General features: G+C 49.3%; 1 protein-coding gene across 1 annotated transcript in view; it reads left to right on the plus strand.

Annotated features, from left to right (window-relative positions):
• The first annotated feature begins 487 nt into the window (after positions 1–487).
• The window catches only part of FAT2 (FAT atypical cadherin 2), a 57152-nt gene continuing 41576 nt past the window's right edge, over positions 488–16063 (plus strand). Inside the window, exons 1-2 of the mRNA XM_017827989.1 lie at positions 488–667; positions 12472–15757. Coding sequence (XP_017683478.1) covers positions 12493–15757 — 3265 coding nt within the window. The 5' untranslated portion in view covers positions 488–667; positions 12472–12492. The remainder of the gene's footprint in view (positions 668–12471; positions 15758–16063) is intronic.

Below are 16063 nucleotides of genomic sequence, written 5' to 3' on the forward strand. Positions count from 1 at the left end.
GGCTTATTGGCGGCAGTCGGGGTTTCTGGGGGCTCCCCCAACACAAACAACAACAACCTTCAAAGTGCCTCTCCTCACGCAGCTGCTCTGAGGGCAGATTCAGGTTTCCCCCACCCCCTTCTCCCCATCCCTCCTTACAACACCCACCTGGCAGCTAGTTAAAAAACAATCTTTGGGTTTTTCAGGTGTGTCGGAGGGATTTACCTGACATATCCCAACCCTCCCCCCCTCCTGCAGTTGAGGTCCTGGATTTCATGGCAATACTAGTTAATCTAACAGTAAAAAGCTCTGCAATTATTTGGCTCTAAGGCTTGGGTCCTTGCCCAGCTCTGACAGACACACGCGCGCACACACAACTTCACTTCTCCAGCGAGGGAGAGGGTGATGCCTCTCCTCTTCCTCCACCTCCAGCCCGTCACGGAAGGGCTGGTTCTTCTGCGAGGGAGTTCCACCCCCTGCAACTTTCTCCCTTGCTGCTCCCGACCGGTGCTGCCGGAGTTTCAGCCAGGAAAATCCCTTCTCGCAGGAGTTTGTCGGAGCCCTCTCCTCTGATCTGCGAGCACCATGGACCCCCGGCAGCCAGCCACGTGCTGCTGCGGGAGAGGATTTTCAGCGGAGGGAGCAGAGAGGCAGTAAACTTCAGGAGAGGTCTCTCCTGTTGCAACAGGTAAGGCACGCTGCTCGCCGGTGTGGGAAGTTGAAATGACTCAGGGAGCAGTCTGTACAGCATGGATGGAGGGAGGCATGGAGGATGCAGAGATTTAGTCATGAAACTTCTTTTGCATGTGAGTAACTTTTGCTGGAAACAGCCTTATCCTACAGAGAGAGCTTTGGGATGCAGAGGGAGAGCCCTTCACCTCTTCCTTCCTTTTGGCAGCCCTAGTGTGGGAGGTTATGGAAGGAGTCTGGAAAAGCTTCATCCGTGTTTGCACTGAGTTTGCATCTGGTCTTAGCTGGGAATCTTTAGCAGGCTGCAGCCAGTGCAAGCAGGTGGGCTCCAGGTATCAGAGGCAAAAGTGACGCTGCAGAGCAAGGCAGGTGTGGAGGGGTTGAAGAGAGAAGCACTCCAGGTGTCTGAACGGGGCAGGATTTCTGCAGGGAGCAAGCTTGTGCTGGAAGAAATGGATGAGCTGGGGCAGCAGCACTGATGGCGTCCGGCTGTAGGCTCAGCTGTTGGCCATGTACAGCCTCACTTATTGGGGTGAGGCAATACTGCTCCAAGCTCTGTCCCTGCATTCTCCATTAAACCGTTTCCAGTGTCACCTGGAATTGGGCTGTGCCTTGGGGATCCCTGAGTGTAGTCACAGTGCTGGCGTTTCCCTGCATGCGCAGGTGAGAGCTCCTTACCTACCCTTGTTCCCCTTAGGGGGGACAGGCAGCAGAGCTGGGGAGCTGAAGCCAGAGCTACTGTCCCCACTTCACGTGGGAGTGCCTGTAAACGTGTGTGTGTTTGTACCTCATCACCTTTGTTCACTATCAGGTGCCTTATGACAAAATAAGATGGAATCCCAGAGCAAGCCTAGTCCCAGTTCAGGGCATGGAGGAATTATTTCCTATGTACATGTGCAGCACTGAGAAAAGAGGTGGAAATACAGGGGGCAAGGCTTGGGCACTTGGAGCCAACAGTGCCCTTCCAAACTGCAGTTATCAGCTAATCAGCCTCCCGGGGAATTAAAGGCAGACTCGGTGGAGCACAGCACTCCAGAGGGGCAAAGATCAGCTGTTACACGACAGGGGTTGCTTTGGGGAAAACGCTTAAAAGAAGCTGTTGCTCCTTTGGGCTTGTGGCTGCAAAGGGCTGAGAGTTTCCAGGATGTGTGGAAACTCAGGTTGTGTGGTGGCTGGAGCTGGGCAGGCTCTACTGGGCAAGCAGGGCTGTGGCCAACAGGGCTTTGCCCAGGATCCAGGCAGTAGGACTTGGACCCCTCTGCTTCCTCTGTTCCAGCACTCAGAGGGGCAAAGAGCGGGCAGGGGATGTGTAGGGAGCTGCCATGGCTCCCCAGGCTGTCAGCTAGACAGACCTGGGAGGTTATCAGAGCCTTGGGATGGAAAGCAAACAGTCTGTATGGGGCTCCTGAGGAAGGCTGGGCTGTCTCGGTATTCGGGACAGCAAAGTCACTGGGCTTGGTATTGTGTACCCTTATCATCTCCTAATATGCAGCACACCTCCCCTCACCGGGAACAGTTCAGGGACATCCGCCTGTCTGATAAGGGGTTGGGGTTCCTGAGGGTCTGAGCAGGGTCTCTAACCCAGCCAGGGAGTTCAATCTCTCCTTCTCCCCATCTGCCTGTTGTGCTCTAACATGCTCCATAACATTCCAAAAGCGAGCCCAACCGCCCTGCCTGCGGAGGGGAGAGCGCAGCAGGATCTGCCCTTCTCCCGAGCCTTTCCCTCAGCTACAGCTCACACCACGGATGTATTTCAAATCCTGATGTTCTCGAACCGGTGCATCTCCCAGCCCTCCAAACAAACAAGCATTGTTCATGTACGAAGGTAGAGTTCAAAGGAGGCATAACACCTGGAATCAGACATCTGTTAGAAACTAATGCATTTTGCATCCTGTGCTCCTGCCAACTGCTCCAAGGCAAGTCCTAGAGGATTGTTCCAGCTACCTCCACGCTGCAGCAATGGCATTCCCTGCTCCCTGCACCTCGCTTTGTTTTTTGCCACGTGTGGAGTATGCGAGTGCAGCTGCACCTTGAGCGGTAGTGGGCTTCCTTCTGTATCATGGACAAACATAGGGGGATCAAATACCCCTTAGTTCTTTTTATTTTTTCTATTTGCTGAGCAAGCAATTTTTCCTCTAACCACACTTTCTCCTTGGCAGTGGGGCAGGTACTGGTTTATTAGCAAAGAAACTTTCTTCCCTAATTCTTGGAAGTAGGAGCTCTGGGGAGGGGCAGGGTGCAAGGGCTGCTAGGAAGGTTTGTAGCTCAGAAACGAACAAGCAATAGAGTTGAAACAAACTAAAGGAAGAGGGCATACTGGAACAAATTGCCACAGGATATTGCAGAGGCCAAAAGTGTATTTGGCTTCAAACAACATTTTGATCCATTTGGGACGGATAGCTCCAGTGGAAGTTAGTAAATGCAACAGCCCAAGAACAACCATGTATTTGCATTGATGCTGAAAAGTGGGAGAAGGAGCAAGTTACACATGCCTTGTTTCTTATGCTCCCCCACTAAGCAATCAAAACTGGCCATTTTGGGAGAGACAATATAGAGAGATGGCCAAACATGGCTGTTTTGATGCTCTTACCTTGTGGGACTATTTTGGGCTGACTAGGTTGCACCTTGGATAGATGCTGTGAGTCAGGCAGCTTGGTTATGCCATGAATAGATACTCCATATGGCTCAGGTTGACAGGGACATTGTGTGCCCAGCCTGGTTGTCACAGGTGCTCCAAGCAGTGTCCATGCACAGCTGCTGATTCCACAGAGGTGCTGCAATGGCAGGAGCTTTCAGAAATGTGTTTGGAGCAGTGTGTCCAGAGCAGGAGGTATTGACTTGTGCTGGGAGCATAATGAGAGCTGACAAGGACACATTGTGGCAATAAGACCAGCCTGGGCAAACATGCCTGTCCGGGGGGTTAATGTTTTCTCCAGTGAAACCCTAAGCTCCCTAGGTCAGGGGCTGGCCTTGCATCAGGTTGTCTGACAGTGTGGACACAGCACAGGAGGTGAGCTGCTGTAGTCAGGTCTGAGAGCTGAAGGTTTTCTATCAGCTTGCAGGTATCGCTTTGCATTCAATAAATGTCTGCTGCAGGGAGTTTTTGTGGCACAGCTGCTGGCGTCCTGGACAGCCATGCTTTTACAAGGGAGGATCATGCCCCGATTGTCTCATTCATTCGCTGTGTCCTTATGGTGCCTCCAAACACAGGAAAGGGACGGGAAGGAGCGGTGCAAGGCAGACAGATGGCAACAGAGCGAGAGCAACTGCAGGCAGAGCGGAAAGCTGCTCTCCGTGCTCACCTTCGGGCACCAGAAGGGAAAGACCAGCAGGGTGCTGGGCAGGGGAACGAGAAGATCGTGGTATCAGTGCAGGGGCAGGTCTGTGGGTGAATGAGAACTGCCTGGTAGGAGAGAAAAGGTGAGAGGGGAGGCACAGTGGCCAGGGCTGTGCTGCAGGGCAGGCAGAAGCTGAGCAATCTGTGTCCTGCTGGGCGCTGGGGCTCCTCACTTGCATCCAGCGGGGCACAAGGTCCCTCACACAGCTCTTCATGCCAAGACGCTCTTGGGCTCCTTCCCAACAAATTTTACCACTTGTATGATGACATGCATGTTCCCCACAGGGAATCACAGGAAGGGCATCAGGTGATCACTCAGGTGATGAGGCCAGTGTCCTCATTACAAACATCCAGGTTGAGTTAAGGTGAGGATGAGGACTCACATGGTCAGACAGCTCAGGGTCAGAGCCCTTTCAACACTGGACAGAGCTGCTTCTCTCTTCAGGCTGGAGTGAACTGAGCCCAATTTGGATTCACAGCTCTGGTGGGAGTTCTATGTTGGGGCCTCAGAAAAATCTCACAGGCTTTGCAGCACCTAAATAAACAGCTGTTTTGCGAGCAGCAGAATTCATGAAGCTTGGTTGCCTGGGGCGCTCCCTCTTGTGTGGATTCTCTGATGTCTAATAATCGGGTTGGGCTCACATTAGAGCCTTTTCTTCCAGCTGGGAGTCCTAATTTGGATTTCTCTCCTCTCTCTTGCTACTTTTCACAAGCTTGTGCAAACCTAACTCCTTTCAAGTCTTTACGTATCTGGTTAAATTCGGCTAAAAGTGGCCAGTGGATCCAAAAGCTAGCAGGGAGGATTGCCAATGTGGTCCCACAAACCAGCTTCTTTCAGCAGTCTGCAGACAGGGCAGTGATTATCAGTGCAAGATAACTTGCATCTCAAGCGTAAGGAAAATGTGAAAGACTCGGTATGAGTTTTGGCAGGAGAAAGCAATCAAGAAAGGGCCCAGGATTCCTTGTGGGCTCTCACATCCTGATGGTCATGGCACTCCTGCTGGGCCAGCTAGTTTGCAGTGACCAACATATGTGGTCCTTGGTGCTAACAGCCTCTGTGGGAACTGAATCACAGGATGAGAGGTGCAGTCCCAGCAGCAGCAGAGTTGGGGCACGCTCACGTGAATACCTGACACGCTCCAGCTGGCTCTCATGCCAACATGTTTGGGCAGCTGCACTGTGATGCCCAACCCCAGGGCCCCTCACACCCTGCCTGGTGAGCAGCTCCTGCCAAGCCCCCTTCCCACTGGTACTACCCTGCTCCAGCCCCCAGGGCTGTTTCTCATCTCAGGCAGCCAGTACCCAGTTCCCATGAGAGCCACCAGTGGGATCTGCTGTTTCCTCTGCATCTCTGGGCTGTCCTAGCAGCTGTCCTTGTCCATCCCTCAACACCTCCCTGGTTACCTGTGCAGTGGCAGCTTCTGGATCACAGGCAGGATTTACCCGGTTGCTACTGAAGAGAGCGGAGGAAGGGGATTAGGAATAATGTGTAAGGATGCTTCCCCTGCCCTTGGCACAAGCAAGTCCACCTCCCTGATGTCACACTTTCCCTGGAACAGGAACCAGCAGCAAGGCAGTTGGCACTGCAGGCTTCCCTAGGCACACCTCCACAGCTCTGGAACTGCTCAACTAACTCTTGCTCTAGAGTGATGTTGCAATGCCAAGACAGATACAGATCACTGACCCTTACAACTCTACAGAGATTTCAAGCCTGTTCAAGTTCTCCTGTGTGTCTAACAGATGAGCTTACAACAATGACAGAAGCCTCAGCAAGGTGACATATCTGAGCCAGGATTAGGTGTTGGCAGCAGTACAAAATCCATCTCTCCCTGGGTTCCTCACAGAGCAGTGGACAGAAGTGCCAATCACAGGTGGAAGGGTGGCAAGAGAAAGCCTTTGGCTTTGCATACAAGGTGATGCCTTGACTCATGGACAGAGGATGACTTGGAGGCAAAGACACATAGCACCTGTTTGCTCCAGTGAAGGGTCATACAAGGGAGCAGGTAGAGCAGCAGGGCACAGCCAAAGCCCCAGGGATGGGGTAATGGGTGAGGTGTCTGAGGGGGAAGTGAGTGAGTGGCTGTCTGGAGGAGGCCACAGTAAGGTGTTATGGAGGGGCCTTTAGAGCCAGAATGCATCTGAGCATCCAACTTGTGAAATCTGGCACAGTTAACAAAGGTGGCAAAAGCATGCAGCTGTATGGGAGAAGGTGGAGCTGGACATCACAGTAACTGAAGCCTTCCCAATCACCCTTCCCATGTGGAAAGCCATCTGTCTCTCTCCTCTCCTGCTCAACCAAACCATGTCTTGTACCACTCAAGGGACAGCATCTCACCATGCTCCCACTGTCAGCCCTGAATGGTGATCCTGACAGGACCCCTCAGGTCCACTGGCCACAGCAGACCAGGCCCAGGGAAGGCCGTGCTGTCTCAAGAGCGAAGCATTTTTACCAACCTCTGCAGTAATACAGCCTGACTACAGAAAAAGGGTGTCTCAGCACCAGATCTACCAACCTGGGGCCTAGATTGGCCCACACAAGTCAGTGTCTCACAGGCTTCCACAGACTCCTTCGAGAGAGTCTCTCTGTTCCTCTAACACCCCTTGGACTGGCACCCCTGCCAGTCCAAGCTCCCCAGGTACCCAAACTCTTCAAGGTTAAAGCACCTGCCTGACCCAGCTGGCAGATGATGGAAGGAACATCTCTGTGGTGCTTTAGGACCTGTTCTGCTCGGGGACATGTGTGAGACCCCCTGACATGCTGAGCAGTCCAAGGAAGAGTCACTGCTCCCCATGCCAACATGAGACTCATTAATCCCACAGTTTTCCATGGCTCTGCAACTGGGAAGCCGTTGGTGCAGCCCACCCCATCAGCACACAGCCACTTTACCCCAGGAATGGAGCTGAACCATGAGATGATTACGGCGCAGGGTCTGGCACTTCTCCACAGCCACTCTGTCTGACAGGAGCAACATTTCATGGGACACTCCAAGCAAGGGCAGACCTTGGTTGTAAAAGCCACACGCACCAGGTTCGACATGATCAGTCGCCTTGCTCCAGGCTGTCCAGCAACCTGGAAACAATTTCCAAGAGTCTATCCAAGCCATTCAGAGATTGGAAAGTCGAGATGGGGAAGGAACAGCCTGACTGTGCCTGGTTGGAATCTGCAAGTCCAGCAAAAAGCTGCACCCACACTAACAGAGCCCCCAAGCAGGCTGGTGCAAGCAGTTCTGCAAACATCAGCTCTAAGAAAACCATCCACAGGCGCTGGAAAACCCCGAGATACACTGAGGAAGGAAACGCCATAACTTCAGGGGCTCTTTTCATTAGTTTTCTGGCTTTGTGTAGTACCTCCAGGATGTATTTCTTCTGCTTCGCTGCAAAACCAAGCAGAGACTGCACAACAGAATGCAGGAGCAGGATCTCCAAGGATGGGATGGTTTTGTTTGTTTGTTTCTTCAAAGTCTAAGAAAACAGTTCAGAAAATTCCCATCTCCACAGGGAATTCAAACCTGATAGGGCTGACTGTGAACGGCCATCAGGGAACTCACCAAATGGAAAAGGATCCAATTGCCATCAGCATCGCTGTGGCAGAGGAGAGGGCAAACATTAACCCAGTAGCCCAGCCCCCATGCAGGGTGTACAAGTGTTATTTCAGTGCTGGGAAGCAAAACATCTCACAGACATGGCTCAACAAAGCGTGCATTAAACTCTGTGACTTTCCAACACTGAAAACCCAGGGGTGGCTTTCGGGTTGATCCAATTCGGCAGGCAGCTGTAAAGATATTGTCCCAACCGTAGCTGAACCTCTTCTGCTCAGCTACCACCCAGACCAGGAGAAAATAGTGTCTCATCTCTTATTCTCTTTCCCAAAGCCTTGTACCCACCATCTTATAGGATTTACTCCCTTTGGTCTCTGTCTCTATTCCCCAATGACCACTGAAATTCAGACCCACCATTAAACTGCCCTATCACAGATTACTTGAACAACCAATCTCATCTCCTTTCCCTGAGCTCCAGGGTCTTGTAGGTTCTGACAAAGAAGTTGATGTGTTTGGGGATGGTTGAGACTGTTTCTTGTAGTGAGGAAAGGAGGGAGAGAAAATGGAGGGAGGTGGGGGAAGAAAGCAACAGAGAAAGGAAGAGGAAGAAAGAGAACCTGGAATACATGCTGGTAAAAAAGTAATAAGGGAACAGTTGTTCTTATTTTTCAATGAAAATAATGATTTTTCTTTAATCTTCTGATCTCAAAACTTTGGGCCAAGCCCCCACCACAGCTTGTGAGGAAGAATGCTGCTCACAGTGCACTCAGTACTCGCTTTGTTTTGTGTTTTGGGTTTTTATTGTTTTTAAATGCTCCTCTTGAAGGGAATCAAAAGGTGGGGCTGGGGCCACACCTGTTTCCTGGCAGGCTGCAGCACTTTTCTGCAATATGGCCAACAAACACAGCAGCCCACACGTTGCAGGAGACCCCTGCAGGACCCCCCAGAGGACCCCCCCCCGGGCCATGCCCCAGCTGGCCAGAATAGCCCTGGCCTGCACCAGTCCCCCCAAATCACCTCTCTCCACAGCCTCCCCACGCACACACTTTGGATCTCAGCACCGTGTTTGTTCCTTCATTTCAAACCAACAGATTTGGGCATGTCTTTGACAGAGGATCACAATTTGGATGTTAAATTTAGACGCGCGCTTATGCTCTGATTAGAGATACACCGACTGTTTACTTGCTTTGTGGGGAGTTTGCATCTACAGAGCTGAGGGCGAAGCCCCTCCAGGCTCTCTGATCCTCGCCTGGTGATTAGGAAAGGAGGTTGAATCACCACATAATGATGCCCTGGTATTTCCCTCAGTCGGGAGTGTGCCTTACCTTCCGCACTCCATCCCACCGATGATCTTTCTCCAACACATCTGCCTGCCCATGTGCAGCCAGCTCCAGGAGGGCATCTGTGCCCAGGGGAGCCATGAAAGAGAGAAGTGGAGAGCTCTCAGGAGTAGAAATAACTGATGCCATCAGATGAGAGACCAGAGGCTGGTGAGAGTGTTCAAGTGTTATAGGCTTGCTGCTGATTTGGCAGCCCTGAAGTGGGTATGGCCCTTTGCCATGGGTGCCATGGATCATGCAGTTATTGTCAGCACAGGATGTAGCACAGCTCAGAAAAACAGGAGAAATAGTTCTGTTAAGTCTATACAAAAAATCTGTTGCAGGCAGGTGACTTCACCCAGTTTCAGCATGGAGATCCTTGAACTCCATTGCAAGGACCCTTGAGTTTGGCAGCGCTGCCCCTCCTTGGTAGCCACTTACAACTGGGGTTTTAAGGGCTCTTAAACGATTTTTTTGCTGTTTTGACACTATATACAGCTTTCCCACCCACAGAGCAAAAGTCATAGAAACCCACCTCATTTCTGCTCGTCCGTTACTGTCGCCTTCCAGGGTCAGTCCCAGTGGGGCTTTCCTAGAGCTGAGCCAAAGCAGCAGTTAACCAGATTTCCCCTCTGTTCAGAGCACTGTCCCCCATTTTTCTGTTGAGCTTCTCCACGGCCTTTGAAACAAGGCCTCCAGTGCATTGTTGCTTCCCCACGTAGCCTACTACAGGTTAGAAGTAGCGGGTGATGGTTTCCAGGCCCAGGGTGGGAGGTTGTGAGCTGTTCAGGAAGCCCCAGGACACTCAACTGGAGTAGGTCAGCTCTTGAAGGACACTGGTGACTGCAGCCCTCTTCATCTCACTGTTTTGTCAAAGGATAAAATAAGAGACAACAAACATGGGCTTGTGTGGAACTGCTCAAACAGTGATAGGATTTCCCAGCAATATTGATTGGTATAGAAATTGTCCAACCAGATGCGCGTGGAATATGAAAGGTGGTGAAATACCACATCTCAGAGCACATGCGGGTGCTGTCAGGGGACATGACAGACTCTCTATGCTATTGTTCAGGCTTTGAGCACGGTCCTGACACAAAGAGAAACTCTTAGACTTCCAAAGCTGATGGTGATGCCTCCTAAACAATTCTTCCTAAGTTTTGTCCGTGCCTTTCAAAGTTTCAGATCATTTCCAGAGGAAATGAGGCTTCTGCCTCATGCCCCAGATGCGTAGTCACTCTCCATCCCTCATAATAACTGCTGAAGCCATTGATTGCTTTCAGCCCAGCTTGTAATTGAGAGCAAAGCTCTCAGAAATATGAGGTCACAACAGGTTTTGCCAAATAATTACCTGGACAGAGGAGTAAAACCCTGCTAATACCCCCACAGAGGGAAAAACAGCAATGTAAGTGCAGCCCTTCTTAGATCTTAGGAAATATACAGGCGAGAATGAGTTTAAGTACGTTCCAGGAGAGATTCAGAAGAAAGTTTGCATCTTGTTAAACGCCAGAAAACCCACTCCTTGCTCAAGGTTATCCTCCCATATTGAATTGCTGGTGCCCAAGAAGGCATGTGCTCTAGCTCCAGCTTTTCTTGTGGTTGTGGAGTTCATAACGTCTCTGCTTTGTGGGTTCTCTGATGTCTTACAAGAGATGAGTTCACATTGCCGTTTCAGTACAATTCAATTAAAAAGTCAATTAGCCCAGATACAAAGCAATCAGGTTCATTAAGTCTGTTGTTCATGGAATATCACTGGTTTTTGTTGCTGTTTTATTCTGCTGTTCTTATTCCACACTGAATTGCCTGTGATTTATCCTGCTCCACAGCCCTCGCAGACACGCGCGCACGCAGCATTCCTACATCTTCTTCCCTAAGTTCAGCAGTTGAAAATGTTGGAAGGGAGCAGCTCTAGGCAAGTCCCTACATGCTGCAGAACTCTGAAGCGCTGTTAAGTAACAAGCAACAAGCAGAGCTTTTAAGAACATGGTTTTCAGCTTCTCAGAAGGAACCACATGCCTTTCTGGGTCACCTATCCCTGCCCTCCAAGATTTTCTTTCATTTGCTGTGCATTTGGGATTATGTTGTATTTCCTAGAAGTGTGAAATGATGTCATAAAAGAAAATGAGTCTGAATTTTGTGAAAACCGAATTGTGTTGATTTTTCTACAAATCCTGGTAGTTTCACTTCAGCTTCAGACCATTTGTTTCAAAAAGGAATGACCACAATAGGGAGATTTCTGGATGGTTGGCATCAGTGTATGAAGGAGAAAAGGATTTGAAGGAAGTATGACATTTACAGCTTGGTATTTATCGGTAATTAGATATCTCAGTAAGAGAATATGACACACATTGTTAGTTGGACTCTGACAATTTGTTCCTAACATTCAGCTTGACTTATAAATTGGACTAGTTCTGGCTCTTAAAGAGATGAGTCTTGAAAAAGTGTCTGGAAAAACAAGTCTTCCCTGTTTAAATTAGGAATGTGCCAAATGACTGGCAGGTACTTGATATATAATTTAAATTTAAAACAGGAAGAAACAGTTCTAGATAAAGATCTCCTAGGGATATCTAGGGGAAATATATGCACCTATATTTAGCTTATCCCTGGTTTCAACCCCTAAGTGCACACACAGCAGCACGCACTTAGCTTTTGAAAAGAACAGGCCCTGATCCTTTAACAAGCTCCGCAAAGCTCACTAATAGAGTTACATCCCTGTTAATCACATGTGTGCTCCCCGGTTCCTTCTTTGATACACCTTGTTCACAGAGATAAATCATGGAGCCGCAGATGCTCGGGAGTTGTTAGAGAAGGAAGTTGATGGCGGGTGGTCATGGATGGCAGATCCTCCGCAGGAATCCTGACCCTGGGGCTTTGCCAAGAGAAGGGAGGAACCAGGGAGATTACTCAGTGGCTGAGGGTGACATGGTCAAAGTGTCTTGCTGGAAACCTGCGCATAGAGGAGGCAACAGGGTCAGACTTGTGGATTAGAAGAGCTTTGTGGTAGCTGAGACATGACTAGAACCTGAGCTAAAGCTGTTGAAAAGGCCACGTTGTGGAGCTGCCCATTCAGAAGGAACTTGTACAACAGAGCAGGGCATCACTTCTGGGGAAGGACAACAGAGTCCGTAGCACAGGGAGAGAAAATCAGTTTGTATATTGACTCTTGAAAAGACTTTGCAAGAACTTGTGTGGAGAGAGAAGTTTAGATGGAGAAGGGAGGATGAAGTAACAAAAGAAGAGCGAGTTTGGACTGGAGGTGGAGAGTTCAAATATGCTATTTGAGTAGAGAGAAGGCAGAATGAAGGGAGGGTGAGATTGTTCACAGAATAGGAAGTCAGCCTGATCAGAGAATCTTACATGACTTTTTACATTTTTCCCTCTACAAGGACAGAAACTGAAGCAGAGAAAGTGAACAGATCTGAGCCAGCATGGGGATGTGGGAGGACAGGTCTCTCACTGGGACAGAGGGGAAGAAGAGCTGAGATAACAGCCACATCAACAAAGGCTGGGGTAGAGAGAGCAGGGAGGTGAGGCTGAGCCCATGGAGGCTTTTTCTCTAACACACTGATCTTAATGAAAATAACCAATGTTCTTCCTTTGGCACCTACAGGACTCAAAGAGGCACCACACCATGGAAGTCACTATCAGGAGGCACTTCCTGAGTTTTGCTGTTTTCCTGATGCACTGTGTGGTCCGCAGGGCGAGCTGTGAGAAGGGCAGCACTTCCCCTCTGCACTTCACCCACTTCTTCTACAATGCCACCATCTACGAGAACTCAGCCCCCAAGACCTACGTGGAGAGCTACGTCAAAATGGGTATTTACAAGAGAGACCCTGAGTGGGACATCAGATACAGAATAGCCTCTGGAGACAACACTGGTCTGTTTAAAACAGAGGAGCACGTGATCGGGGATTTCTGCTTCTTGAGAATAAGAACCAGGAGCAGCAACACAGCACTTTTAAACCGTGAGGTCAAAGACAGTTATATGCTAATAATCAAGGCCACAGAGAGCACCTTTGCCTATGAAGCTTGGGCCAAAGTCTTGATCCACATTCTGGACAGAAATGATTTGAAGCCTCTATTTTCACCCCCCTCCTACAAAGTGTCCATCAGAGAAGACACTCCTCTAAAAACAGTGGTCAGCACACTCAGTGCCACTGATGCTGATGCTGGCCAGAATGCTGAGTTCTACTACTCCCTGAACACCAAGTCCAACCTATTCACCGTCCACCCCACCACAGGGGCAGTTATGATCACAGGTAGGCTGAACAGCACCCATCGAGGCAGGCACCACCTGCAGGTTTTGGCTGTGGACAGAATGAGAAAGATCATGGAGGGGAATGGCTTTGGGAACTTGGCCAGTCTCACGATCCAGGTGGAGCCATCTGCCAGGAAACCGCCCTCTATCTCCTCAGTGAAGGTGACATCGCCTGACTCAGATGAAGACTTTGTCTATGCAACTCTGTCTGTAGAAAGTGGTGACTCAGAAGCAGGGATTGATTCAGTTGACCTTGTGGATGGAGATCCAGGAAGACATTTCAAAACCATCAAATCCTATGTTGGGAGCACTGAGTTCATCATTGTGTCAAACAAAGAGATCAACTGGCTACTTTACCCGTTTGGTTTCAACCTCAGTCTGCAAGCCAAGGACAAGGGCAAGCCACCACTGTTCTCTCCTGTTAGAGTGGTCCACATACCTCCCTCTAAGTATGTTTCTGCCAGGTTTGAGAAAGAAGTGTACCGGGTCCAGCTCAGTGAATTTTCCCCACCTGGAAGCCAAGTTGTTATGGTGAAGGTCACACCAGTCTTCCCAAATCTTAAATATATTTTGAGACCCACTTCTGACAGCACAAGCTTTAAAATCAATCCTCACACTGGACTGATAACTACAGTCAGAGCAATGGACTTCCATGAGCAGTCTCATTTTGAACTTGAAGTTACAACCGTTAACAGTCACACATCCACGACTGTTATCATTGGCATCACCGACTGCAACAATCACGCTCCAAGTTTTACTCAGTCTTCGTACCGTGGGGCCTTTGATGAAAATGTTCCTCCTGGTACCAGTGTCTTAACAGTAAGGGCTACAGATGAAGATGAAGGAGACAATGGCTTTGTCACCTACAGCATAGCCAACCAGAAATCAGTTCCCTTTGTCATTGACCCCTATTCTGGCATCATTTCCACCTCCAAGTCGATGGACTATGAGTTGATGCAGAGGTGGTATCACCTGCAGGTGTGGGCATCAGATTGGGGCTCACCCTTCCGCCATGAAACAGAAGTGTATGTGTCCCTCATGCTGAGCAATGTCAATGACAATGCTCCTGTGTTTGAGAAGGCAGGCTGCAGTGGCACCATCCCACGGGACTTTCCTGTTGGGAACCCTGTGGCCACGGTCTCTGCAATCGACAGTGATGAGCTGCAGCATATCAAATACGAAATCAAGTCTGGCAACGAGTTACAGCATTTTGAACTGAATCCCGTCTCTGGAGTAATATCCCTTAGAATATCTCTGCGAGATCTTCCTTCTGAACAGCCACTTTTCTACTCTTTGAAAATAACTGCAACAGATGGAGAGAACTATGCTTTGCCAACATCTGTAAACATCACTGTGGTCAGCCAAGGTCTCCCTGTCAAAATGCAGTGTGAGGAAACAGGAGTCTTGAAACAACTGACAGAAACTATCATACACTCCATTGAGTCTCAGTCTCAAGGCCATGGGCAGGATGATGAAACATCTCTGAACTTGCACCTTATAAACCATAATGCTCCTAAGTTTGATGACAGCTTTCCACGATCTATCGATATCATAGAGACTGTTCCCATCAACTCAACTATTGCTGACCTTTCAGCTACTGATCCTGACACTGGTTTTAATGGAAAACTGGTCTATGTGATCTCAGATGGAAATGATGACAGTTGCTTTACCATTGACTTGGAACTGGGTCTCCTTCAAGTCCTTTCTCCTCTAGATCATGAACGAACCAGCTTCTACATTCTTAACATTACTGTGTACGACCTTGGTACACCACAAAAATCATCTTGGAAGCTCTTGGCTGTGAATGTGTTGGATACCAATGATAACACTCCTAAATTCCCACAAGGTGCCTACTGGGTGGCAATACCAGAACATGTAGCAACAGGGACAACAATAGCTCAACTGAAAGCAGAAGATGCTGATACAGATGACAATGGGAGAGTAAAATATTCTCTCCTAACCCCCACTGACAAGTTTGCCATTAACAGTGTCACTGGAGAAGTGATGGTTACAGGTGCTCTGGATAGAGAATTGTGGCCCTGCTATGTGCTGAAAATAGAAGCAAGAGACCAGCCCAAAACAGGCTACCAGCTGTTCTCCATTACAGACCTGGTTGTGACTCTGGAGGATGTAAACGACAACACCCCACAGTGCCTCCCAGCCCTCAACAGTGTGATGGTCCCAGAGGATCTACCCGTGGGAACCGTCCTCCTGTTCCTGGAGGCTTTTGACCCAGATGCTGGTTCTGGGGGTGAGGTGAGGTACAGCCTCGTTAATGATGAGGACATGATGTTTCATGTGGATAAGCTGACCGGGGCACTCCGGTTGGAGAAGGAGCTGGACTATGAGAAGAAGGACTCTTACAATCTAACCGTGCAGGTCAGTGACGGCGGGAAGCCCTTCTCCCGCTCTTCCCTCTGCCACCTGGAAGTGAACATCATTGATGTCAACGAGAACTTGCACCCACCACGCTTTGCCTCCTTTGTCTTCAAAGGCTGGGTGCAGGAGAACAGCCCTAAGGGCACATCGGTGATGATGGTCACAGCCAAGGATATCGACAAGGGGAAGGATGGAGAGGTTCAATATTTCCTCCGAGAAGGCACTGGCATGTCCGTCTTCCACATTGAAAAGGACACAGGTAATGACACTTAATTGAATAGTGTTTTTTAATAGTGTAGTTTAAAGGATTAAATTACACGCTGTGTTTGGCCTGACTTTTTGACCCAATAGAACATTTCTGTATTCTCTCTGTTTACACAGTTCCATTCATTCAAGCCTGTCTTGCTTGTGCAGGGGTATACTAAGTGTATCCCTGTATCTAGGTAGGAGCAGGCGGGGTTTGTCTCCTTAAAATAATGGAAAATCAATGTCTGTCCTCCCCCAAAATTCTAAACTCTTCCCTTTCGCTTGTGTTACAAAAATTAACCCTCAGCACAAGCAAGCC

The sequence above is a fragment of the Lepidothrix coronata genome, unplaced genomic scaffold (genome assembly GCF_001604755.1).
Source record: "Lepidothrix coronata isolate B3197 unplaced genomic scaffold, Lepidothrix_coronata-1.0 Scaffold144, whole genome shotgun sequence".
NCBI classification, from domain to species: domain Eukaryota; kingdom Metazoa; phylum Chordata; class Aves; order Passeriformes; family Pipridae; genus Lepidothrix; species Lepidothrix coronata.